Source organism: Diorhabda carinulata, chromosome 6 (assembly GCF_026250575.1).
Source record: "Diorhabda carinulata isolate Delta chromosome 6, icDioCari1.1, whole genome shotgun sequence".
Lineage (NCBI taxonomy): Eukaryota > Metazoa > Arthropoda > Insecta > Coleoptera > Chrysomelidae > Diorhabda > Diorhabda carinulata.
The window spans coordinates 18,561,895-18,588,144 of record NC_079465.1 but is presented as its reverse complement, the minus strand read 5'-3'; the positions used below and the strand labels follow the sequence as shown (position 1 = coordinate 18,588,144).

Sequence of the window (26,250 nt, the reverse complement as noted above, 5' to 3'; positions counted from 1 at the left end):
AGTACGATTTTTTTGCATAGTATTAGAAGCCTGTTTGGATCCTTTGAGTAATTTCCTCTCCTAGATTATTATGGTTGTTAACTGTTACTCCTAAGTATTTCAAATTCTTATGTTTGGTGCCATTTTTTTTTCTTTTTAACTCCATATACTTAGTTTTCCCTTCATTTCGTTCTAGCCCCCTTCTAACTCGATCTTCAACCATGTTTCCTTTAGTCCTTTAAACTTCTCGGTATTATCGTCAGATCATATGCGTATGGCAATATTTGGACGTCTTTGGTACCTGTCAGCTTGCAGTTTTTCACTACTCCGTCTAATGAAATCTTAAATGGAGTTGTTGATACTCCGTTACCCTGTCTGACTCCTCGATTTATATCGATTTCTCAAGTTTTTCCATCTCTCGTAATTACATGTCATTTACACTGAATCATCATCATTCTGGTGAGCTCTATTAATGTTTTTGGGACCTGCAAAGTCTCTAAGTAGTATGCATCTTTTAAGGCTGTCAAAAGCTTGTTTAAAGTCTATAAATAGAATGTTTATATTCATATCTTGATCGTAACATTTTCCTTAAATTTGATTCAAAATATAAATTGTTGATCTCCCGGGTCTAAATCCATATTGATTTTCTCCAAGATGAGACTACGTATACTTTGTTAATCCCTTATTAACGATGCAGGTAAAAAGTTTATAGTAGTAGGTCTATAAGCTTTTGACTGTGTTTCACACCAAATAATGATCAGCATTTTAAATTCAACCGGGATCGAAGCAACAAAATCTAAAGATCATAACCGGACTTCACTGGCACCAAACAGCAACAGTCAAAATCGAAGGGTCCACATTATGAAACATTATGAAAAATCTTCATTACGCAGATGATACAGTGGTAGTGGACAGTAGCTTATCAGCAGTTGAATCTTTTCCAACGTTCAAAACCAAACTATTGGTATTCTCAAATGCAAAAAACGCCATCTTAAGGCTCCATGTAGAGATCATTGATTAAGTGTCGTCTCTAAGATACCTGGACACGCTCGTCAACCAGCAATGCGACCCAAAACTCGAAATCAGATCAAGAATTGAGCAAGAAGGAAAACTCTGAGAACAAGAGGACACTTCTGGCAAACCGCAACCTCATCCTGGAACTCCGAACAAGAATGCTCCGCTGTTACATATTTCCTGTTCTTTTGTACAGATGCGAAAGTTGGATCATGGATGCGTCCACAAATAAGAAAATTGTTGCGTTTGAAATTTACGCCTACAACGAATGCTGTGGATATGTTGAACGGAACATAGAAGATTTAGTAGAGTGAGAGGTCTGCACATTTTTGGATTTTTTTGAATTTTTGGATTTCCTTTTTTGAATATGGGCCATATGGCACCACCACTCTATCCATCTGGCATTTGTTTGTTTTTCCAAACTAGCTCTATTAATTGATGGAGCTTATTCTACCATCTCTTTGACGATCTCGTATGATCCTCCTGCTTTGTTTAGCTTTGTACTTCTCTTCCTCAGTATTCTAAATTTTTCTTCATTTTCTCTTATTTTTCTATCATTAACCTTGTTACCAGTTTCTTTTCATTTAGTTTTTTCGCAGTCTTCATCAAACTATTGATTTTTGTTTCTTTTGTTTTTTTTTTTAATTTGTAGTATCCAAAAAGTTTTTCTTTATATTTTAGCCGGTCATGTTTGTATCCGTTCCTTCGGAGTTTGATGTTAGAAGTCTGCGTGTTTATACAATATCCGGGGAAAAGTTTTTCCCGGCGAAAAAAGTCATTTCATAATAAGTGACAATTTGTTACCTGTCAACAAAAATGAAATGCGAAACTTTTTTACCGTCACAGAGAAAATTAATTTTTTCACGTTCAAAAATTTTACTGATAATAAATAGAAATAATGATTTGAAATTCATATAGATCAAATACTATCTTGTAATTTCGACTTTACATTTCAATTAAATGTGTGTCGCCATATAACTTTAATTAGAAATTTAATAGACTGTTTTATTAGAATTTTGATTGAGACCACTCAAATTAGAAATCTATAAAATTGGTCGTAAATAGTTAATTGAACACATTCACGTAATATTGTAATACCAAATGAAACATAAAATATACATCTTAAGTGAATTTCTATAGCAACGCCAAATCTCTCTTAATTAAATCAAAAACTTGATGAAAACTGATTCATTAGTATACAATAAAAACAGATGAATTTGATTCTGAAGCATTGTTTGTAAATATTCGAATTGAAAATACTGTTTACAACAATTAGTAAATGTTTCAATATCCTAAAATCAATTTTAATGAGAAGTACGGTAAAAATTATTAGTTAATATTGATTATACGAGATTGACGCTATGTAGTTTCTCATACATATCTTTTTAGTCGAATTATTTTAGTTATATTGAAAGTAATCAACCAACGACATCGAAGCAGTTCTGTATCCAGGGCTTTCATAACTTAAAAACTTGTAGAGCAAGAATTATATGTTATAACATGGAAAAAAAAACATAAAATTTTATGCTATTCCAGAAAATCACAAAATTAGAAAAATCGCATGACAGAATTTTTTTCTAGGGCTGTCAAAACTTAATTTTCATGCAATTCCATTCAAACTTTTTTGCTCTAGTAGAAATCCAATTAAATTAATTAATTTGAAGTTATCTGATTGGAGAAAACCAATCAGTACAACATTATACTACATCTCTCTCGATTTTAACGTTTCAAATATTTAATATTTCGATTAACAAGAATATTAATGAAATTATGGTATCAAATATACCAAAGAATACCGTTTACAGTAAATAATTTGAATGGAAAGCATGTATGGAGTTTTGTAATGATAGAAACCGAACGTCCGATGAATTGGCGTTGATTTTAAAGGATCGGACTGTGAACATAAGAAGAAAAGATGGTACAGAGTTTAAAGAAACTGCGATAAAAACCATGTGGAAATAATAAAATATATATAAATAAAAAATGATGATTTCGTGGAATGAAAATAGAATTAGCTTGATGGGGAAGGTATTGCTTTCTTGACTTACACTTTTAGATAGCACCGCGCATTACCAAGATGATTTTTTATAAACAGTTGCGCATATTTTTGATTAGTAATTTGATTATTTGGCATAAAAATATAAATAATCTATTTCTGACATTACAGTTAGCAAAAATAAACGTTAACAAGTTTTTGTTTACTTCATTTCAATTCCATATTAATTGATAAAGTAATAAATTTGAATATATTAAAAATGGAAATGTATAATTTATTCATAAGCTGGAATAACTGAACCGTTTACTGACATGGTGAAGGATAAAATTTACGACCAACTGTATTAGTATATAATTTTTGTTCTCAATGCTACATTTGTAACAATATTATTAGTCCAGGATTCCACGTACATTTTTGCATCTTGATTAATATCAAGCTAATTTTTTGTAGCTTCATTTTGATGAGACTCCCAACAATTTCCTGTAAGAAAATCTTGACTGTGGGAGCTAGCAATATTTCGATTTGATGATTCTAAAATATTTATTACTCACTGAATTTTTTTCTTTAAATTTCAAGATAATTATATAATTTATCCAAAAAAATATTTGTCTTACATAATCTATCGTTTGATAAAAGGGTCCTCTCTTATGTATTAACAACGAGATCATCATAAATGATTATTAACCAGCTGATTTTTTTTACTTAGTTACTATTTATAAAATTTAACAGTCACATTGTCCTACAAATTGCGTAGTATGTTATCCGGGCTCTACAATGGAATATATATTTGAAATTCATGAAATTATATATTAATTTATTTCCCGTTTTACAAAAAAAATGTTCCTTTTTTGGTAGATTTTACTGAATAAGAAGCTGAAAAATTAATAATCCTCTACTTAAATTTGAAAAATCATTAACAAATGGTTTGAGTGACGCTAAATAAATAATTTAAAAAAAAAATTAACTCTTGGGTTTCTGTATTTTGCTACTACAGCAACTGTACATTTTTTCATTTGGCCAACTGTTTTATTTTGTGTCGAGAAATAATTTCAAGAGATATTTTTTGTTATGTCAAATAATTATGGAGTGTTTTTTGTGTAATTTGCTTTGTGAGAGGCCTACTTTACTAGAGAAGTGAAGAAATTATCTTGAGATTTAAAAAAAAAATCATCAGAATCATCAAATTGACATATTGCTAGTTACCACAATCGAGACTTTCTTACAGAAAATTATTGGGCGTCTCATCAAACTGAAGCTACTCACAAATTAGCTTGTGCAAAAATGTACGAGGGATCCTGGACTATATCTTTCCCAGAATTCAGTTTTATTATCTGACCGAGAGCAATTTTTCAGTTTATTCATTGTAGAAGGAGGTTCAGATTATTCCATCCCTTTCCGCATTTACATATCTGGGTCTCTCTTTTCCTCATTTAATTCTTTTGTTTATTTTCTAGTTGGTTGATGAAGATTTTTATATACTTTCGACTAAAAAATTCATCTTCTTAAACTCTTTATTTTGATAATTATTTTTTTCCTCATCAGTTAATAAATCAAATGATCTACAATCCCAAGTCCGACATCTTGATTCTTCTAGATCTCCTTTTTCACTCCAGCTAATATTATCTTCGAGACCAAGTTTTCCTAGCAAGAGTGCATTTGGGTCTTGAAATTTATTGGAAAGTTGTTTATTCGAAAGCTCTATTTAAACTTGAGATTAAAGCTGTCGGCCGGTCAGATTATGCAACTTCTAACCTTGATCCTCGTTGGCAGATTCCTTATCAGTAAGGATCTGGTGGATCTATAAATATCTCTTGTGCCGCCTCATAAATGTAAGCCATTTTAAGGGCCTCTTTTAACGTTAGAAAAGAAAAAAATATGTTTTTCAGAATTGTTCGCCATTCGTGGTATAATTAATTCAGAAAATCGCTATGTAATTATCTAGAAATCATTCAAAATTGCTGCTGCTCCAGGTCTATGAACGTTAAAGGCAGTGGTTCTTCTTTTTTGTAACGTCTTTCTATTATATTTTTTAATACGAAAATATCATCTAATTTTTGTTCTCCTGAATGCTACTTGCTCTTCTTCCCATTTCTTGTCTTCTTCTTCTCTTAGTCTTTCTTCTATTGTCTTGGTGTATATCTTGTAGAACACTGAAGTTAGGTTAGGTTAGGTTAGGAATCAACATAGTCCTTTTTAGGTTAGGAAAAGGAGAAAATCGCTGTGGGTTAGATAAAAATGCTGGATAGCTAGAAGTATAAGACGTGTATTTCAGCTATGGTATTACTTAAGATGCGTTGTTCTGATGGTAAAACTTTTTTTCTCAATATGTGGCGCAGTTGTTTTTGTAATTTCTCTACAACTCGAAATTGAAGGCTATGTTGATTATGTTAGGAAAAGTGCTATTTTTTATGTCATTAATTGCACTGGGAAGCTCTGCTAAAACTACGGGCATAATGAAAAAACTGTGTAAGTTAGCATTAGCAACAGAGAGATATGAAGGCGGTTCATGAGAAGAAGTTGATGAATTTCTTCAAAAACTTTACGAGAATTGGCGAGTCTCTATTATAATAATAATATAAGTTTTATTGGCTTTTGACAATTTTTTTATATAGTTTCACGTAATTTTTGTAGAAGACACTATCCGAGAATTTCCTTAGATGAGATAAAGATCGCATGTTCTTTGCAGATATACGTAAACCTTTAATGGACTAGGGTGTATTTTAGTATTCACATGAATTTAGAACATTCGAAGTCCACATCACCAGTTCCAGTCAGTTGTTCTTGAAGTTTTTAAAACTTCTTTTCGATAAGATACGGCATAATTTACGAGAAATATTTTCAGTATTGGATTTTTCCGTAACCTGAATTAAAGACATTACAGTCGGTGGATTCTGGATCATACTATTACACGACATACTCGTAGTCTATAGTACTAGAACTGGTTGGTGCCATTCCAAAAGAATAAAAAATTGATTGAAACTAAGTGTATTCGTTATCTCAAGTCGCCTCCAAATCCAACGACCCTTTCATTAATTATTTTGAAATATTTTCAGCCCAAAAAGTATGCCGTACTTACCTCAAAAAGAATACATAGCTCATTATAGTGATATAAAGTCAAAGAAACTACAACCGTGATTCTAAATGAGCAAAATTAAATAGATAACCAAGGATGTTTCAAATCATCACACTGAATCGAGATTAATAGTGAATATCGATAATAAAATTTTGTGAAAAACCTCATTTTAATAAGACATTTCTGAAACTTGCCATTCGTGGTATAATTAATTCAGAATCTCGCAGTATAATTATCTAGAAATCAATCAAAGTTTCGTGGGGGTTTTACAACTTTTTAAATTCATGTCCCAACTCATTTTCTCCCCTCAATAATTTAATTTTTAATTAATTGGAACTTTTTATCTGGACTATGTATAATTTCAACACACGCCTTTCGCGCCGTTAAAGCAGTAATGATTTATGAGTTCCAAATTATAACTCAACGTTCTCGGTATCAGTTCGTGCGAAAATGAAACGTTAACTATAAATTAATGCCATAAAATAATTGAATTCATTTATTTTCGTTTCGTTTCAGAAATGACAAGGAATGTCAAACGATACGCCGACATCTGGACCTACGATTTTTTTAAATTATTCGGATGCAAGCGCCAAGCCATCTACGCAATATCTTTCGAACTACGGCAACTACATTCAACACATCGCTTTAGCGATCCTCCTCACCATCGTTATTTTGATCGTTATTTTAGGAAACACACTCATAATTTTGGCAGTAATAACGACAAGAAGATTACGAACAGTTACCAACTGTTTCGTTATGTCGTTGGCTGTAGCCGATTGGTTAGTTGGAATTTGTGTCATGCCTCCAGCAGTAGCCTACGCATTAATTGGTAAGTCCTTCGTTCACTACAAGTCTTAAAACTGACCTCAATGCATAGGCTTACATGGAAAATGTGATGAATTTTCATTAATTCCAATTCCTTTTAATTCCAAAAGCTCATTTTTGCTTTCGTTTTCGAGTCTTGAATACCTCAGTTATTGTTTATTGATACTTCTGCTTTTTTTCTTGTACATTATTTTCATAAAACCTACTGATTAATCAGGTATCGTCGGATAAGAATGTAAACCTGCTAACACACTTTCACCCAAAATTAGAGGAGAAAAATAAAAAGTAATAAATTTGAATTTTGCAATTTTAAGTTAAAACCAAAAATAAAGTTGTATTTTTGGATATTTTACATTATTAGGAACTAATTACGTAGTAATTCTTTATTGTTAATAAGTTATAAGTGTTTTTATAACTAAGCAGGTTTTTTTGGAAGCAATCGCTTTATTTTTCGGCCTTAGCAGGTTTTTATAAAGATTTCAAGGATAAGTAGAGTAAATTTAATTATATAATCATCTCAGTAACATATTTGGCTAATTATTTATTAAACTAATCAGTATTTTAATCAAAAATCTTCGACATAAAACAAAAAATGAAACAAAAAACAACCTAAATATCTTAAATCCTCTTTGCATAAAATTATAAAAAAGTTAATAGTATATTACGTAACAACGAGTTGTAAGTAACCCATTACGCACGAATTGAAAAATTTCATGAGTGCGTAGTGGGCTTAAAACTCGTGTAACGTATTATACTTTTTCTACGTCCATTCATTTTTTCCATTAAATAAAAAACATCGCCACTATTTAAACTTCATTGTAATAGTTGTTAATAACAAGTAAACAATTATTGTAAATCGATTGTGCCTTATAATTTAATGGTGATGAACGGTTATTTATAATTATAGTACTGTTCGGTACATCAGAAGACGAAGATTGATAATTGGTAATTGCCTCCGATATTCGTAATGTGTTGTCATTTTTATTTTTAAGAGATTGATTCACATAACCTTCCGCTACTTTAGTAGATTTCCAGCCACCAAGTCGTTTTAATGATAGCATATCATCTCCTGCCTCAACTAACAAAGTGGCTGATGATCTACTGAAACACTGGCCGGTATATTGCTTTGGTTCCGGCAGCTCAAGATATTCAGCAATGTTACCGATTATGTTTATATCCACAACCTGTTTTATGCATTTTCCATTTCTGTAATTAAGAAATAAAGGAAGTTCCAATTCAGCAGGACGCAAATTCATGTATTTTTGACATGTGATATAAAACGTTTCTTGTACTACAAATGACCGTCTCGTTTTAGTTTTAGAATCTGGAATCTCACTTATCAAGGATTTCCCCATGTCCTGACGAGTTCCATTTTTATATTTCTAGGTTCTTGTTAACGGCAAGCCACACTTAATCCAATAATGAAGATAACCTGAAAACAAAATCAAAAACTCGTTTTTATGTGATGATAATTATACATTTTAATTGTTTACCTTTGACAACAAATGTTTATCGTCGACTCACATAATGAGATGGTTTTGTTTTCTTGACTTTTTCGGCAATAAATTTAATAAACAATATATTTGGGTGTATTGGCGTTCACTTTTGTCAGATATATTCGATTTGCATTAATTGAAGCCGATTGAGGTCGATTGTCACTTCGTGTTTTTTGTAAATGTCTAATGTCTATTTTTTCTTGACTTTTCAGGCAATAAATTTAATAAGGTAATTTTTATAGCTTTTCTAGTTTCTGCTAGTAGTAAAGAAAATTCATGTTAATTTTCAAATCTATTTTTAGTTGATTTTTTAATACAATTTAATACAAAATATCAAGACAATGTTGATTGAAAATTTCTGATGTCTATTGACGCCGATTGAAGTCGAATCACATCAATTCTTATATATTTGGGCGTATTGGCGCTTACTTTTGTCAGATATATTCGATTTACAACCATTGAAGCCGATTGGGGTAGATTGTCACTTTGTGTTTTTGTAAATTTCTAATGTCTAGTTTTTCTTGACTTTTCCAGCAATAAATTGAATGAGGTAATTTTTACATTTTCTCTACTTGCTGCTAGTATTAAATAAAATTCATATTAATTTTCAAATCTATTTTTGTTGGTTTTTTGATAAAATTTAATACAAAATATCATGACAATGTTGACTGGAAATTTCTGTGCGTATTGCCGTTTACTTTTGTCAGATATATTCGATTTTTCAACACAATTTAACACAAAATATCAAGACATTGAAAACTCTACGCATACAAACAATAATTTGGATGGATTTGTATCAAATTTATTTCGTTTCATAAGCTGTTTTGATTTATGAATTGTTACAAAATGGTTAAGAAACAAATATAAGACATGCATTATCCAAGTCGCTGACTGCTCAGTGTATATACTCTGTACCACTTGTTGAAATTTTTTTATGTACATAACTAAGTTTTATTTTTTATTTATATTAATTTGATAAAAGTAAATCTCAACGTCTTTCAAGTTTTCACACTTCTAGGAGACGATACACATCCACTATGTCCTTCTAGGTTTACTATTTTCTTCAACACTAATAAAAGATGTTAAAAGAAAATTACATTGTTTCATGTCTAGTTTTTTGATAAATTCAATGCTTATTTCAACTTCCTCAATAGCATACTGATTTTTTCTAAATACGGTGGAAGAAATCCATAAGAAGTGAACCATGCCCTGTATATAAATAGAGTCTAAAATGTCTTGAAAGGAGAACTAGTAATATTTTTTGACCTTGACAAAAATGAATCGGATGGTGTAAAGTCCATTCGAGCAGTTTTAAATATAGCTCTTAAATTTAAAACTGTTCTGAAATCTACCAAGACTATTTGCAAACTAGTCTTCACTACTAGCTATTCAACAGCAACCAATGGGAGAAAATTTAGCTAACTCAAGTTCGTAAAATATGCCTACAGGACGACAATGGCCGAAGAAAGGCTAAATTTTTTGATGCTGATAAAAAGCGAGAATGACTTGGTCGACAAGATGATTTTAAAGGAAATGGCGCGGAGTACTAAGTAAACCAACGACGGCGGCCTAAAAACCCGAGAATCCAATTTTCATAAGACGATGGCGGCGAAAGCCTTAAACAACTGATCTAGTTTTGTATTTTAATATTTCTAAAATTAAATTTTATCAAACTCTTTTAAATAAACGTTATATGAATTACCCGTTTTGTTTCAATAACTCATATTCATACAAGAATTTAATCATCTTTATGAAAGTAACATGCTAGCTGAGAGGTTTTTGAGTACCAGTTAGGAAAATTTACTTCTTCTCCCCTCCGCATTAAAATGCCTTCGCGACGCCGGTGGCCATTTCCAAGAATTTTATACATACTAATTTCAAATCATGCTATAGTTGAAACTTATAATTATAAATTCTTTTTTATCATTTGTAGAACTTAACTTGGGAGATTTCCAATTATTGGTTGGGATACTGCTATGATACGAAGACTATTTTATAAATGAATAAATAATTTACTAAACTGTATGCCTTGAAACTTTTTTACTACATTCGATCGAAACGAGTATTCCATTTTTTGGTGAATACACTAAATATTTTAATTTCTGGTGGATGCGATAGGTATGGATTATTAAACAGCTAAAATATGAGAATTGGGGGCAATTTGCAATTTACATTCAAAACAAGTTGCATACTTGAGGAGTTATAGTGCCTCAAACTAAGAAATTTGGAAAAAAATTATTTCTTTGCAACCCTTCATCTTAAAAATACCAAATTTGCTACACTGCATAAGACTATTGAAGAAATTGAGTAATGATAAATAGAAGGCTATCTAACCGATCTGGAGGGTTGATTAGGGGCGACTTAACCTAAAAAGTTTATTATCTATCAGTTGATTTCAAAAAAATCATTTTCATACCAATTCTAGAAAATTTTTTAACAATTTTTTGTTCATTTGAAAAATTGTTATTATTAACACATAGCAATATGTATTAATTTCATTACAGATTCGAAAAATTACTAGAAACATTTGAAGAAGAATAATTTAATGAAAAAACAAGTTAATGATGTATAAAAAAATATAACCATTTATAATTTGAAGAAATTGCTGAAAATAATCCTCATTTTCAATTAGACACAAAATTATTCATTGCTGAAAATGTAAGTCGACTCTGGCTAATAGGTTTTCATCTAAAAACTAATGATAGTTATACATGTTTATATACAAGTTCAGGTGATTTGAAAAAAGATTATCAACACATAGCGTTGGATATTAATATCATTTCAGAATCCTAAAATGACTAAAATCATTTGAAGAATAACAATTTAATGGTGTTATAGAAAAAAATAGAAATATTCATAATTTGAAAAAATTGCTGAAAATAATCCTCATTTTCTATTAGACACAAAATTATTCGTTGCTGATAATTGGTGTCGACTCTGGTTAGTAACTGATAATTTTTTATCACGTTGTAATTGTGATGCGATTAGACAAAAATGTTTTCTGATAGTTATACATATTTATAATATCTATACTAGTAAAGTAATCAGTATAAATAATTTGGTTTTGAAAGTAAATGGACAGAAATTCACTTGCTGAATACATTCTTGAGGTAAAAACTTTCCAGACATGATATGTATGGAGTAAATCACGTCCGATAATTATATTTACAGACATATAATCTTGATATATTACTCTCTTTGGATAAAGTACTAGTGCTAATATGATTTTCAATGGTATCCAAAATAAATTTATCTCGCACACTGATTTGAACAGGACGTTATCGATTAATGTTATGAAATTTTTCTGTTTTTTGAAACCGTCTTCCAACAGTAGTAAATGTATGAGGAACCACGCGATTAGGAGAACCAACGACATATCCACTAAATTAGAATTTTTCTATGTGTATGTATATATAGATTTAGGATCTCGTATATACTGCGACCCAAAGATCTAGAATGTGGGGTGGCTTCTATTCTCAGAGATCTTCGTCTTTTATTTCATACAAACCCAAGTGTAGTGGTCTGCTGCAACAAATCTGCACTTAGGTTGATACATTCAGCAGATCTACTCTGGTTATAGTTTCCCAGAAGAGTTTTTTCCTGTCTCAGCCCCTGTAGGTTGTCCAAATAATTGGTTTTGCACCTATGTACCTTCTTTTCCAATGCTTTTTCCATTGTTCTCAGAGCTTGTCTGTTCCCGCTTTAGCGAGCATAACAGCTAATTCTCTAGGCAATCCTAAACGAGTTTGGATTATACAATATTGGAGCTTACACCTCTAAAGGCAGTTTGACTATCGGATAGGATGATGATGATCATCTCCTGTTTGTGACATCTCCTCTCTAGATTGAATTGAACAAATTTTTCAACTACATAGATTTCTGAAAAATGCTTGATGCGCTGTCCAGGCTTTCAGTTCCGACTATGTGCACAGAACTGTATTAGAAATATTCAGTGGTTCATTGGATAAAAATTTTTAAAAACGATTTTCTGTAGTAATACAACTTTATAGCTACATTCGACAGTAGTGATTAATGGATCCATTAATGGGTTCAAATATTCAACTTATGGATAGTGATATAAGTATATCAGTTATTCCGAAGATTAACGCAAATAAATACCTACGAAATTCCTTACAAATTATATCTAAAGATATTGATCAACCTCTCTTTAATTACTTTGAAGTAAAATAAATATTTACAACTTTCTATGGTTGCAAAAAATTATTTACTTCATCATGTTTTGAAATATCTTTTATAGAGATATGAATCACCGTTGTATTCGCAGAATTATACAGAAGAGTCAACGGCCTGTATTAGATTGCGTGTCGAAAAAAGACCCTTGTCTGAAACAACCCTTAAATGGAACAATGAAAAAAAGATATCATCTTGTAATTGCATATTTTATAATTATCCTACCTGTAAGCAGCGGCGAAAAGACCAGGCTGGTATTTTTTACGCCGCTTTTCGAATTTTTTTTCTTCTGTAGACTAACTAAAAATTCTTGTTCCACGGCTTAACACTTCACGAGGTCTGGCTATCAAATAACAAGGCTGCGCCCTAGACGGGTGGGGTAAAAAACTAGTAGTGCATTGGATATCTAGATATCTCCGATTGAGTGCTATAAATAGCTGCAAAAGGCCTATGGGGACAATTCTCTATCTCTTGCGCGTATTTTTGAGTAGTACATGCGCTTTGGTAATGACCGAGAGAGAACTGAAGATGATCAGCGCCCAGGTCGCCCTGTGACCAAAATCAACCAAATTATGCATGCAGATCGTCGAATAAGCATCCGGATTATTGCCTAGACTGTAAACGCCGATATAAAAACGGTTAGAAAAATTTTACATGAAGAATTACACGGAAAGACGGAAAAGATTTCTATGTATACCTTCTATGAATGAAAAATGAGCGTGTTATGAAAATAGGATGTCCAAGAATGACGTGGATGATGGAATAGATGTTTACCTATAAAATAGATAAGGTTACCAGGTAGCATTTTAATTCAAACTCAACCTTGTAGTACCCATATTACCAACAAATGGTAATAGTGCAGATTGGAACTTACCATTTCCTCTGGAAATTGAATGGAAAATGACTACGTAAAGACTAGAGAAAACTGTAGAAAAAAAAGACTAGGTGTGACAAATTAGAAGATAAACAAATCAATAATACCTAAATGAAAAGCTAACCGACAACAAAGAATACGACATAGTAGAAAAATTAAGGTAAAAATTTGATTACACATAGAGAGTATTAAAGCAGCAAAGCAAGCATGCGGTACAACATAGAATTTGGAAGAAAACATTGGTGAAACAACAAAAAATAGAAAGAAGTAGGGAAGAAGAAAAATCAATGATGGAAAATTTATCTATCTACAAAAACTCAAGAAGATGGCAAAAATACAAAAAACAATGAAGAAAAACCAAAATCATTGAACAAAAATGAAGAATGACTATAAAGAAAATAAGAAGAGAATGTGAAAGATGTATATGGACAAATTATACCACAAGATAAAGAAATATTGAAAACATGGAGATAATATTCTAAAAAATTATTGTAAAGAGTAGAAATAACAAGAGAAGAAGAAAACAACATAATAATAGATAATAGAAAGCTGAAAAAGACTGTATACTAATGGACATGCAGAGAGTAGGAAATGACTTGATGATGTACTGTCTAACAACTGAAATGATTGAAATACTAAGAACAGGAGTGGTACCAGAAGACTAGCAGACTAGCAGACTAGCAAATTTACAAGAGAGAATACAGAAGAGAGAAAATCATAAGGGCATTAAAGTACGATGCACAGCTATACGGGAAATGAAAAGATTCTAAGAAAGTTTATTGAAGAAATCCTAGAAGACTCTCAATACAACAACAGACCAAATAGACGCGAACTTTATAGAAAGAAAAATTTCTTGAAAAATTGTAAGAGACGCATCTTCGAAAAGGATTTTGATAAGATAAACAGGAAAACGATATATAGTAGATCCGAGAAAACAGCGCGAACAAAATCCAGGTCAAGATCGACGGAGAGCTCACCGAACCAATCCCTGTGTAAAGAAGAATACGACAGGGCGACTCACTGAGTCCACTCGTTTTCAACATAATTATGGATGAAATAATAAATCAAATACGAAGATTGAACGGATACAAAATGGGTGACCGCAATATTACAATCCTGTGCTATGCTGACGATGCTATGCTGGTTGCAAAATATCGCTATATCGCTTTAATTGCACAGCAAAATCTCTAAAATGCAAGCTGGTCGTAGACAACAAAATAATCCAGCAAGAAATGAAATTCAAATATCTGGGTATAGAACTAACTTATCCGGATATGGTGATATTGAGACAGAGGTAAGGCAGCAAATAATAAAAGCAGCCGTATGTCTGAACGACACTATATGAAAAAACAAATACATAAGTATCGAGGTCAAGTCAAGAACCTACAAAACTGTAATCAGACCTATAATGACGTACAAAGCAGAAACTCGGCCTGATACAGCAAAAACAAAAAGGCTCCTGGAAACAAGCGAAATGAAAGTTCTGCGAAAAATTACTGGAAAAACGCTCCTAGACGGGGAATGTAGCGACGACATAAGGCAAAAATGCAGAGTAGAAAATATTAAGGAATGGGACGAACATATAAGTAGAATTAGCGAGGAAAGAATAGTAAGGATAGCACGAGACAACTCACCACTGGGGAGAAGAAGTATGGGAATGCCACGAAAAATATTTAGTGATAATCTTACCATCAATTGAAGCAATGGGCATGCTGAGGAGAATGAACAGGCAATCTGCCTAATATGGATTAAGAATAAGAAGAAGAGAAAACAGAAGAGTTGACGAAACAACGATAAACGGAATCAGAAGATTATATGAGGACGCTGTAAGAACAAAACACGAAATATCAAAAACATTCAAGACAACGCAAAGTAGAAGATGATGTATACTAGTCCCACTGATATTCTCGTTTGTTGTTAATGAAAGTTTTAAACGACCAACACATTACGAGACAAGACGTTGGCATATAGAAGGACTAAAAGTATCTGCAATAGCCTATGCAGATTGTATCCTATAAAATCTTATGATAAATTATGTGCAATAAAATAATTTTTTTAAGTCATTTCTGAAGATCTTATTGTCTATTAAGATACAATATAGAGGACCGTTTTCTTTTCAACCTCCGATCGCTCCGTGCAGACGCTACGCAGGCAGGAGAAAACGTGTAGGTGACTGCGAAACTCTCGCACTACACACTCCGCCATTGTTGACATTCAGGCTTCAGTCGGCGTTGTGCTACAACCACGTAAACCGGAGCATAAGTCGTGTGTATGGGGAAAACTTCATGAGTGATGGTGTTGTGCGTGAATGGTGTCGAAAGTTTAAAGATACATAATGAAGGGGGCCGAGGACGCGAATCAGTCGTTTCAGATGAGCTGGTTCAACGAGTTGACAGAATGCTTAGAGAAAATCTTTTTTTATAAAATTTCACGGTCTGTTTTGTACTCTACTTGAATTCATTGGCGGCAACTTTCTTTGAAGAGGATATTGAAAAGCTTGTCCACAGATATGACAAATGTCGAAATCTCTTTGGTAATTATCTCGAAAAGTGTACCAATCCGTTGGTAACAAAATTATTGTTTTATATGAACTATTTATTTACAGCCTATCAGAGATTGAAAAGAAAAAACAACCCTCATAGTTATTCTAACAATGGGATGTCGCTGAAGGTTGAATCTATTGTTGTTTTCTACTTTCACCGTATAGTTTACTTCTTCAAGTAAAAGAAAGAGCTACTTTATGAGAAAAACCTATATGCGATATCGTTGATAGTTGAATTCAATCGATATGCTCATTTTTTTTTTTTTTTGGAAAACACTCCAACTTTTTTTATCGTTTAAAAAACATGGTAGAAATCGTTTCACTGGTAAATATTCTAAGCGACATTCCGGTCATCAGTGATATTTATGTTGAAAATACGTCGTTGGAAAGCTCTCGAGAGTAAATTTGAAATAGAATTAAATTAGTAAAGATGAAATTTATCCATGTTATTCCTGCAAACTGACGCCCTAAAAAAATATGAACGTATGAGAAATTTTTTCTTTATCTCGTCCTTCCGACTATATACTCCTTTCTAGTTAATTTGTTAAAATCACAATAGAATACTGACATTCTGTATTGTTTTACAGGTGTCTGGGAGCTTGGCTGGATCCTCTGCGATATATGGATATCGCTCGACGTTTTACTGTGCACCGCCTCGATTCTTAGTTTATGTGCTATTAGTATCGATAGATATTTCGCCGTAACTCAACCACTAAGGTATTCAAGAAATCGAAGATCAAAAAGACTCGCATTCGGAATGATTCTCATAGTATGGATCAGCTCTCTACTTATAACTTGTCCTCCGATATTTGGATGGTGAGTAAATTACATAAATTAAAATATCGGTCTATCAAATCACTCGAATTAAAACTTTGATTCTCGCGACACAATTTTAATATGGATTTTTACATACTTAAATACCCCAAATCGTTTTAAATTTAAAACACTTACTCAAAACGGATGTATCGTCTAAGACGCCATCTCCACACTATAGGAATCAAGGTCGGTGAGTGCCCAGCACTTGTAAGTGCGAAGTTCAAACATATGGGAAATGTACAGTTTACCTACTGACATTAAAAGGTCAGTAGATTAGTTTTCCAAAGGAAATCGGTCTTTAGTGGTTTTTATTGAAGCTTATCATAAAGCGTATATGCGCAGTAGTTTCTGACCACATTTCACATTTGGTTCGTAGCCATAAATAACGCATCATCCTTTATTTCAATATCAAAACCTAAAATATTAATCTTTTGAGTTTTCTTTTTCTATCACAAAAAGTTAAAGTATCTTAAATGTTAGCAAAATTTCTTATCAGCAAATAACTGTTTTTGTGGTTTTTTCAAATTTTAATTTTATGCGTATTTTAATGTTTTTTTTTTCATTCTATTGTTGTACCAACTTGTGGAAATCAGTAATTTAAGTCAATCAAGTTTAAAGTCGAAACTAGTTAAACAAAAAATTAATAGAGTAAGGCAGTTAAGTGAACGCGAAGCTGAAAAAATAGTCAGTTAGTTGAACAGGGAAAAAGTTATCGTGAAGTGGCAAATCTGTTTGGTTTGCACCACATAACCATTGACAGATTGATGCAAAGATTTCGAGAGACCGGTTCATATTCTAGGAGGCCTGGACAAGGACGTCCTTCAGTTTTAACTCCTCGAAATGACCGTTATTTGCAATTGAACTCATCGGTCAATGACAAGTGTCGAGCTCAACAGCCTTTTAAGATAAGTCCAAAATGTAAATATCTCTGATAGATCAATAAGCCGATACCTTCAAACTTCTGGTCTACACAGCAGAAGAGGTCTCCAGGCACCTTAGCTAACCAGGCAGCATCGTGCTGCTAAACTAAGATTTGCAAGGCAACATTTAGATTGGAATTTGGAAAGTTGGTGCCAAGTTTTATTTACTGATGAGACAAGAATCGGTCTAAGAGGTCCAGATGGATGTAATCAAATTCGAAGAGGGGGAGAAGAAAGATTTGCGCGTCTTGTATCATTCCCAGGGAGCCGTTCCAAGGAGGGTCTATCATGTTTTGAGAATTTGTTTTGATGTCCGCACAGAATTAGTGTCTCTTCCCAGACACGCCCTTAACGCAGCAAGATACATAACTGACATTCTTGAAAATTACGTTGTTCTATTTGGGCCATTTATTGGTGATCATTTGCATGATAATGCTAGACCACACATTGCGGCAGATGTTTTGAATTACCTAAGTAGGAATCCATATCCTGGACTGGCCACCAAGAAGTCCAGATACGAATCCTATCTAGCAAGTCTGGGACATTTTAAAACACCGCATTCGTCGTCGAAATCCATCTCCTCAAAATTTATATGAGCTTGAGTAAGCGGCATTAGAGGAATGGGAGAACATACCTCAAGAAGTAATCGCCGAAATACTGCTAAATATGATACGGACGGTATTTTTGTTTTCTAAAGATCCTAGAAATGTTATAGTCACTTTTACCTGTATATTTTGCATTTTTTCTGGTGCCTATGCTTAGATTCTTAGCTACTGATCCTAATACCAAAATTCATTATCTTCGTGGGTTGAAACTGTCATTTTATTTATCTTTTTCGCTTGATTTTTGTAATTTTGCCAGCACTGTTATAAACTCCACATTGTTATAAATAATTTTGGTAGTAATATTTAAGTGATTATGAGAAAAAATTTGCCAAAAATGTCACCGTTCACTCAATATAACCGTAAATACAAGTGACTGTTTTGGTTATATCAACCGCTAGACAAATACTGTGAGAAAGACTTAGCGTTAGACATAATAGGGAATATGCATCAGGTATAAATTCGATTGATTACTTTTTTTTTCAGAAAAACTATAGTCATTATTTCAACAATTACTTTGTTTTGAATTGTATGAAATGATCATTGAAAAGCGAGCGAAATTCAAATTTGACAAACGTATCATCTTTGGTCGTGCATCAAATGCTACGTCCTGTATTTATCGTGGTCAAAACAGAGTGTTGTTTATGTTTGCAAGAAATATCCTGTTAGTTTTTGTGTTTCTAAAGTGTTTTTATAATCTGATTATTATTGTGACATTCATAATCATCTACGAAGGTGGCTAAAAGTGGTTTTAACAGTCAATTTTGTGAAGGAATATCAAGAAAGAACACGTACGTCTAGTCGCTAGATCGTTTAAGTTAGAATTTTGTGGTGGATAAATATTAACAGACCTGAACCATATATATTTAACATACTTTCTGGAAATATTATTTATTTTTCTGATATGATTTTCCCATATAAGAAAAGAACAAAAACATTAAAAAGTAAAGTTGTTTTAACTTCGGTAAGCTGTCTAGAGTTTCTCAGTACGAAATCCAGGTTCCTAAAGGCTCCACCAAGGATAATATTATTATGCTCAACAAAGTTTAATTTACTATCAAATGTACCACCAAGATCTTTGAATGTTGCAGTCGTTTTAAGCGCATTATTAGAAATACGATAAATGAAATGAAGGGGGTTAAGTTTGCTGGTGAAAGATAAGATATTACACTTTGAAATGTATTTTCATCGCACCAATCACAAATTGTATCTATATCAGATTATAAGTAAGTGGCAGTCATCAATGTTCGATATGGAATTAAACAGCTTCAGATCATCAGCATTAAGGAAAACATAAGAATTTAATCCTGAGAGGATGTCATTTATAAATATTAAAAATAACAGTGGTCCATGGAGCAAGTTTTCTATCCGTGAGGTATGACAAAAAAATTGGTAAATGAATCAGCTGAACCAATTTTGGATAACTTAGTCAGAAGTAGATCTACCAAGATAAAAACCATGCTGTTCATTACATATTAGAAAGTTTCACGTGGTGGAAAAGAACTTCGTAGAGCAAATACCTTAGAAAAGCTGGAAATAATTGTGATGAGTTGAATTTTATCATATTATATTTTAAGTTTTCCATGTGAATGGAAATTTACTACATTTTAACGAGATATTAAAGTAAAGTAACATATTAGTTTTGCAAGAACAGAAGCATAGTCTCGTAATAGAAAGGCTGGTAGCCAATCGGGACCAGATAAAAAATTTGATTTTAATTTTTTGAGGCTAGTTAAAGCTTCCTGTTTTTCTTTCTTCTTTTTTTCGCATGTCTCAGTACTTGAAAAAACACTTCATCAGGAATTTTTACCTTCTGGTATAATAAAATACCCACAAAACGGTTTTTTGACCTTGTCCATAACTTTTGTCTCTGTTATAACGTAAAATCTGTATAAAGTAACTGTCACCCTTAAACCGTAGATAAATACTGGATGTGGCAATAGACGTCATCTAAAGTCCATGAAAAATAGAGGCCTTCAAAACAAGCCAAATTTAACCAAGACTTTAAATATTATTTTAAAAATTATTGGGACTTTTTGACAAAAAATTTTTATTTTCATAGAGTCATAATTATGTGAACGGTGAATTAAAAAATACAGAAAAATTCATGCTCATTCCCTATTATAAAACAAACATATTAAAATATTTTTTTTCTCAGACAAAAAAACTCTATTTATGTTAAATTTTTAAATGCGGTTGCTGGTATGGGCTCCGTTGCCAGTTCTTTCTAAGGTTATTGAATGAAAATAACCTTATGAAAGAAAGGTCGGCCTTCGCCAACGTGGTTCTGACCTAAGGTCACCTGCGGCTGTAGTCATGAGCCCGGAGAAACCCTTTCAATCATGTCTTGGTTATGTTTATGAGTTATTTGTAATAATACTTTCTATAATACAATCGAATACTTTTTAAAAATTTCAAAATGAATTATTATCACTATTACGTAATTTATTTTTTATTATTTAGGTATGAACATGGCAAACATAACGGAAAAATTTGTCGATATAACAAAAACACAGGATATGTCATCTTTTCCGCCATGGGATCCTTCTTTATACCAATGGTAGTAATGATCTACGTCTACATTAAGATTTCTTGTGTTGTAGCACAAAGACATGACCAGCTCGCTCACGTTGATACATCTCATCCTCGAGTAAGTAGTAATTGAATTATTATATAGTTTTTTATTCAATTTGTACTAATTAAAAAAATTTACATACCTAGAACTAAGATTTGATCGAACTCGTATATTTTACCAAAAATCTGGAATTTCACAGAGAATATATTATATAAACGAAAAATTTTTAGTGAGCTTTATGAAACAAAAATTAATTAAAAGTTAAAAGAGCTGCTCATACGAACTACCAAAAAAAGTTCTAATAAACGAAGTATTCGCGAAAAACCGATATTTGTAAACTTTAACCTTAATTTCATCCAAACATATACGTATGAAATTATTACAAAATTTCTACGTACCACCTCTTCCGAGATATGTACTCTATGAGATGATGAATAAAATATAATCATATATGAGTGAATTTTAGGAAAAAATTAATACTTAATGTTGATAAATTCTTTATAGGGTTAATATCAGGGGAGGAGTTTAATTAGAATTCTCAAATAAATTAATACTGTTACTGTCATCTCTGCCCTTGAGCCGGTCCTGCTTGTATATAGTAGAATTCTAAAATTCGTCGAAGGCGCCGCCTTTGATAAATTTCCCGAAATTCGTTTGATATTTGTTTTTATATCAGTTTTTATAACAAGCGGTTTATTTTTATTATTTGTGATAAGTGAATTATTATAAGTTAGTATAGTGTATAGTGTTTAAATAAATAAAGAATGTAAGAGAAATTGTCTGTTAATTAACCCCACGGATAGAAGTCGTATAAATAAATTAGAAAAGCATTACAATACTTTATTTCAACTGCTCCATTATACGATTAAAATTGGGGAGAGGGATGCAAAGCTCACTTGAATTTGAGAGGAAAATGGAAGCTCCATTTTATCAACCATTTTATATTGTTTATGTCTCGAAAGGAGGTGGGAAATTTATTCAAATTTTCTAGAAAAATTAATAATTATCTCACCATCTTATAGGGTTGATATCTTGAAAAGGAATGGAGCAAATTAGCCCCAAAGAAAAACTATAAAATCGCTGCAAAAAATATTTGTAAAGAACGTTATAATTTCATATGACTGCTAATTGAAATGAAGACTCGAAAAGTTATGAAACATTTTTTGTATTGATGTTATATCCTTTCTTATTACATGAGTTGGACAAAAAGCACAATAATTAGCGTTGGGATATAAAAACATCACAATTATTACCACGAAGCGTAGGTAGTTAAGAGTTAATATAAGCGGAGAATTATTGCGACTCTGTTGCCGGTCCTGCGGTCATTTCGTACTCCCACATAAATTCCTTGGATATCTGTATCTATGGGAATATGGAATCACCGGTATATTGAGGGTAAATAAATAATAAAAACGAATTATAGCAGTATAAAGTGATTTTCGCTAATTTTATTGCCGATCTGCCCAACATATTGTAGTTAGTTAGAAAATCGATCCACAATTGCCTCTGTGGAGGCAATAATTATTATAAGATAATGGGACACGTGTCTACCACCTTATATCTTCATCGGCGTTAGCTAAATTAGTTAAGGATCAAATTTTATTGAGTTTTATGCAGCAAAGACACAGACTGCTGTTTTTACAAAGAAGTCTGACGGTTTCACTAAGGATTTGCTCCTGTCTGGATACCGATACTACCATGGCAAAGATCTTACGAGCTGTCCAACATATTAGTACCTAGAGCAGTTTTTGCATGACCTACTCGACAGGCGGACGTGGCTCATGAGCACCGAGTTCGCCTGTAGACATTCAGAATAATTTATCTGGTCTCCTTTATTTGGAGAAGTGCAAGTTTGTGGAATTAGCTACCAAGGCACGAAAACTACAACCTACAGAAATTCCAATATCCACAGGCAGCTCCACAGGGCAGGCACCACTCAAACTACTCGAGTGTAATATCGAAAATTGAAATATTTTTTGTAATAAACTAAATGTTATTGTCCACTGAGTTAACAGTTATTTGTTCACATCGTACTATATTGAAAAAATAATTTCATTAACCCAGTTTTCTGTTTGATTAAATTATTTCCAATTACTCTTTAATTGATATTATAGTTTATATCGAAAATATTATTTTGACAATAATTCCAATATAAAATATACGAGGGAGGCACTATATAATTCGAGAGAGAGAGAGAGAGAGAGAGAGAGAGAGAGAGAGAGAAGAAAACTATAAATCTTTATAGAAAAATTATTTTGGCATTGTTCAAATTAATTACCATCAACGTACTTTTGTAGCTTAAGCATTCACAACTTAAAAGCTTGGAACTATCAGAAATCACTTCTTCTTCGCTCAACTCTTGATGCCTCTTTGAGCATCAAATTTTCCTCTAGTTTATTCCCTTTTTTTTTCATTTTTTACACGGAAATTTCGCGACAATTCGTTTTTCTATTTTTACGTCAAAACAAGAAACAACCCCTATAGAAACGAAGACAACGGCTACACTGGTTTGTCTACAGACGTAATATAGTCACTGCATTCGGAATAGTAGGCTTCAGGCTAAACAGCTGACATTCGCTAGACTTTGGCGCATGTGTAGTTTTTCTGTAGCAGTCTCGTTACTTAATAGCCCCACCTCATCATGACGCTCCTTAATGTATTGCTTCAACCTCGATATTGACCTGATCTAGCACATTCGATTACTTTCTGTTCCCGACCTTTGAAAAATGGCTTACAGAAAAGCAATTTCAGATAAATAAGGGTGTTGGCAGAGACAAACGTTTAGGGTAATATGGGGGAATGGCGGTCACCTTAGCATTGATCCATTTTTAATTTATTTTAGGGACTTACGGCATAGGTAATCATTTATTTACAGAGCCTATATAGTGGAATAAAGATATATATATATATATATATATATATATATATATATATATATATATATATATATATATATCAAGCAGATGATCAATCTATCACGCGTTTCATATTTTTTAATCATTTTGTGAAACCCTTCATTGACTGCTATTACCCTATGGTACGGGTGATAGATTGAGGTATTACCGGTCATTCAAAATAAACACAGGTTTGCTTCTAACAAGTACTGAAACAAAATAAAACGACGTTTTATTTATATTATCTTTATTTTTTACTAGCTGACCCTACAGGTATTAACGAGATATATTTAGGATTGAAAGAGTGATGCCCCTAAATGTAGGCAGCACATTATGCAATTTCTTTAAAAATAGGGCACGTACTTTTGAGTAGCATGCTATGAATAAGCGTAGAAAAAGTATAATACGTTACACGTGTTGTAAGCCCATTACGTAAGATACCATTATATTGTCCAAAGCACTAAGGTTAGAAGTTAGTATTCTTAAATTTTCTAATTTTCCGTGCCATTTTTAAAATTTTTCCGTTCATAAGAACCTTCTCCTGTTAATAACAAAAACAACAAACCGTTCACGCGTGATAGTTTCACCAAGGAAAATGGGGATTCATTTTTATATGTATCAATAATGCCATGAGTATCCAAAATATTTTTCACTATTTCACCGAAATTAATTCTCCAAAATAAATCAAATATATTGAAATTATTTATATTTTTGCTTTAAAAATCACAAATTAAAACACATAGGCACTGTATTTTACTTAGTATTTAACTATATTATATGTATTTTTTTAAATTTCAACCAAAATAAACTCTTTTTAATAATTAACCAAACACAATCTTCTTTATCCGATCTTGTAGCGTACTGAAGGGACTTCTTGGCTGTTGATCTTCCAGTCCTAATGGCCTCAAGTGTTTTTTCTAACTTCTCCTTTGTCCATTCCCTATGACAAACTAATAATAAAATGTCTTAAGGGCATAAATGTGCATAAATCTCGTAATGGCTGTGAGGGAGGAGGGTTGAATACAAACATTCTGGCCGATCACATTAGAGAGGGGGGGATTAGCAAACTAATCTCGTGATATTTCATATAATTATATTTTCAAGATTTTTATTCAAAGAGGAGAATTTCACAGCGTTGCGGAATCAGATCTCTGTTTACTAAAAAATAAATCCTGAAAATTTTACTGCATTATTTCTAAGTTCTAGCATGCGAAGGTGTTGGTTAATTGTAGTTCCTACATGTTTTTTACGAGCGCCTATTCCAATTGATCAGAGCAAAGAAGGTTTAAAAGTACCAAACCAGCAAGAACACGATGGTAAATCGTTTGCAGAATTTTCATTAATGAATAGCCTTCAAATAGAATGTTGGCAAAATATCAAAAAATTGCCATATGGCTACTATTGTCCAACAGTAAAGTTAGAAGTTACAGAGAGAACATGTAAATACTGTGGAATTTACTTTTGTTCTATAAGGGTTAAGGTACATCATGTAAATCAACTCAAAGTGAGACTCCAACTATTGACGAATAAAATAACGATATAGAATGTGACCTTGAAAAAACATTCGAAATCACGTGTGCAGATGAATGCATTGCACCAGTTACCATTGAAAATAACATGCAATCTACATGGGTTGAAGATGATCAATAAGAAATTAAAATAAATTCATTATTCATTTACTTCGTATGTAATAATAAAGAAGTAATAAAGAACTTCATTCTAAAGAATTCATTATCGTTAAGAAAGCGTTTTGAGGTTTAATTATGTGTTATTCTTTCAATAATTATAAAACATGAAATATCACGTGTTACTTAAGGGGGGAGGAGGGTGACACAAAAAATCCTGCTTAATCACGTGAGGGGGTAGGGGGTTCAAAAATGCTTCAAAATCCATCACGAGATATATGGACGGCCCCTTATAATAACAGCCACTGACCGGCCCTATACGAGATGGCAGCATTAGCAACATCAGCAGAATGTTTTTGGAAGTTTAAGATTTAAACGTGATCGGCATTGTCCACTTCCAAAAGATGATTTTTATATAGGATATTCTCGGAAACAAAACTAAATGTAGTATTTTTTTTCAGAAAAATCAGAAGTTAATTTACAACACAAAAGAAGAATCTGATTTAGATAGGGGCTCCTCGGAATGTGAAGATACTAACTTGAGAGGTCAAAGGTGAGTTTATGGTTTATGTTTATAGTTTTTGGAAAGAGAATTTTTTTATTTCTTCTATATGATAAGAAAACAAAAGTCCAAAGTTTCTTTGAGAAAATGGCTGACTCCACCGAAGTCGCCTTTTCAATGTGAGAGAAAATTTATAGCGATTCATATATAGATCAATTTTGACCATTTTTTTATTAAAATATCAACAATGGTCCCACATTTTTAATGGACAGACTAAGATAGCATTTCTCAAATGGTTATAGAGAGTTCACAAAAAAATATTAACA

General features: G+C 32.3%; 1 protein-coding gene across 2 annotated transcripts in view; it reads left to right on the top strand.

The window, feature by feature from the left end:
- Window positions 1–26,250, top strand: part of LOC130894957 (octopamine receptor 1-like) — an 85,589-nt gene that overhangs the window by 54,720 nt on the left and 4,619 nt on the right. For both annotated transcript variants that reach the window (XM_057802026.1, XM_057802025.1), the window contains 4 exons: window positions 6,579–6,891; window positions 16,578–16,806; window positions 20,792–20,978; window positions 25,884–25,975. In XM_057802026.1, coding sequence (XP_057658009.1) covers window positions 6,591–6,891; window positions 16,578–16,806; window positions 20,792–20,978; window positions 25,884–25,975 — 809 coding nt within the window. In that variant the 5' untranslated portion in view covers window positions 6,579–6,590. The remainder of the gene's footprint in view (window positions 1–6,578; window positions 6,892–16,577; window positions 16,807–20,791; window positions 20,979–25,883; window positions 25,976–26,250) is intronic.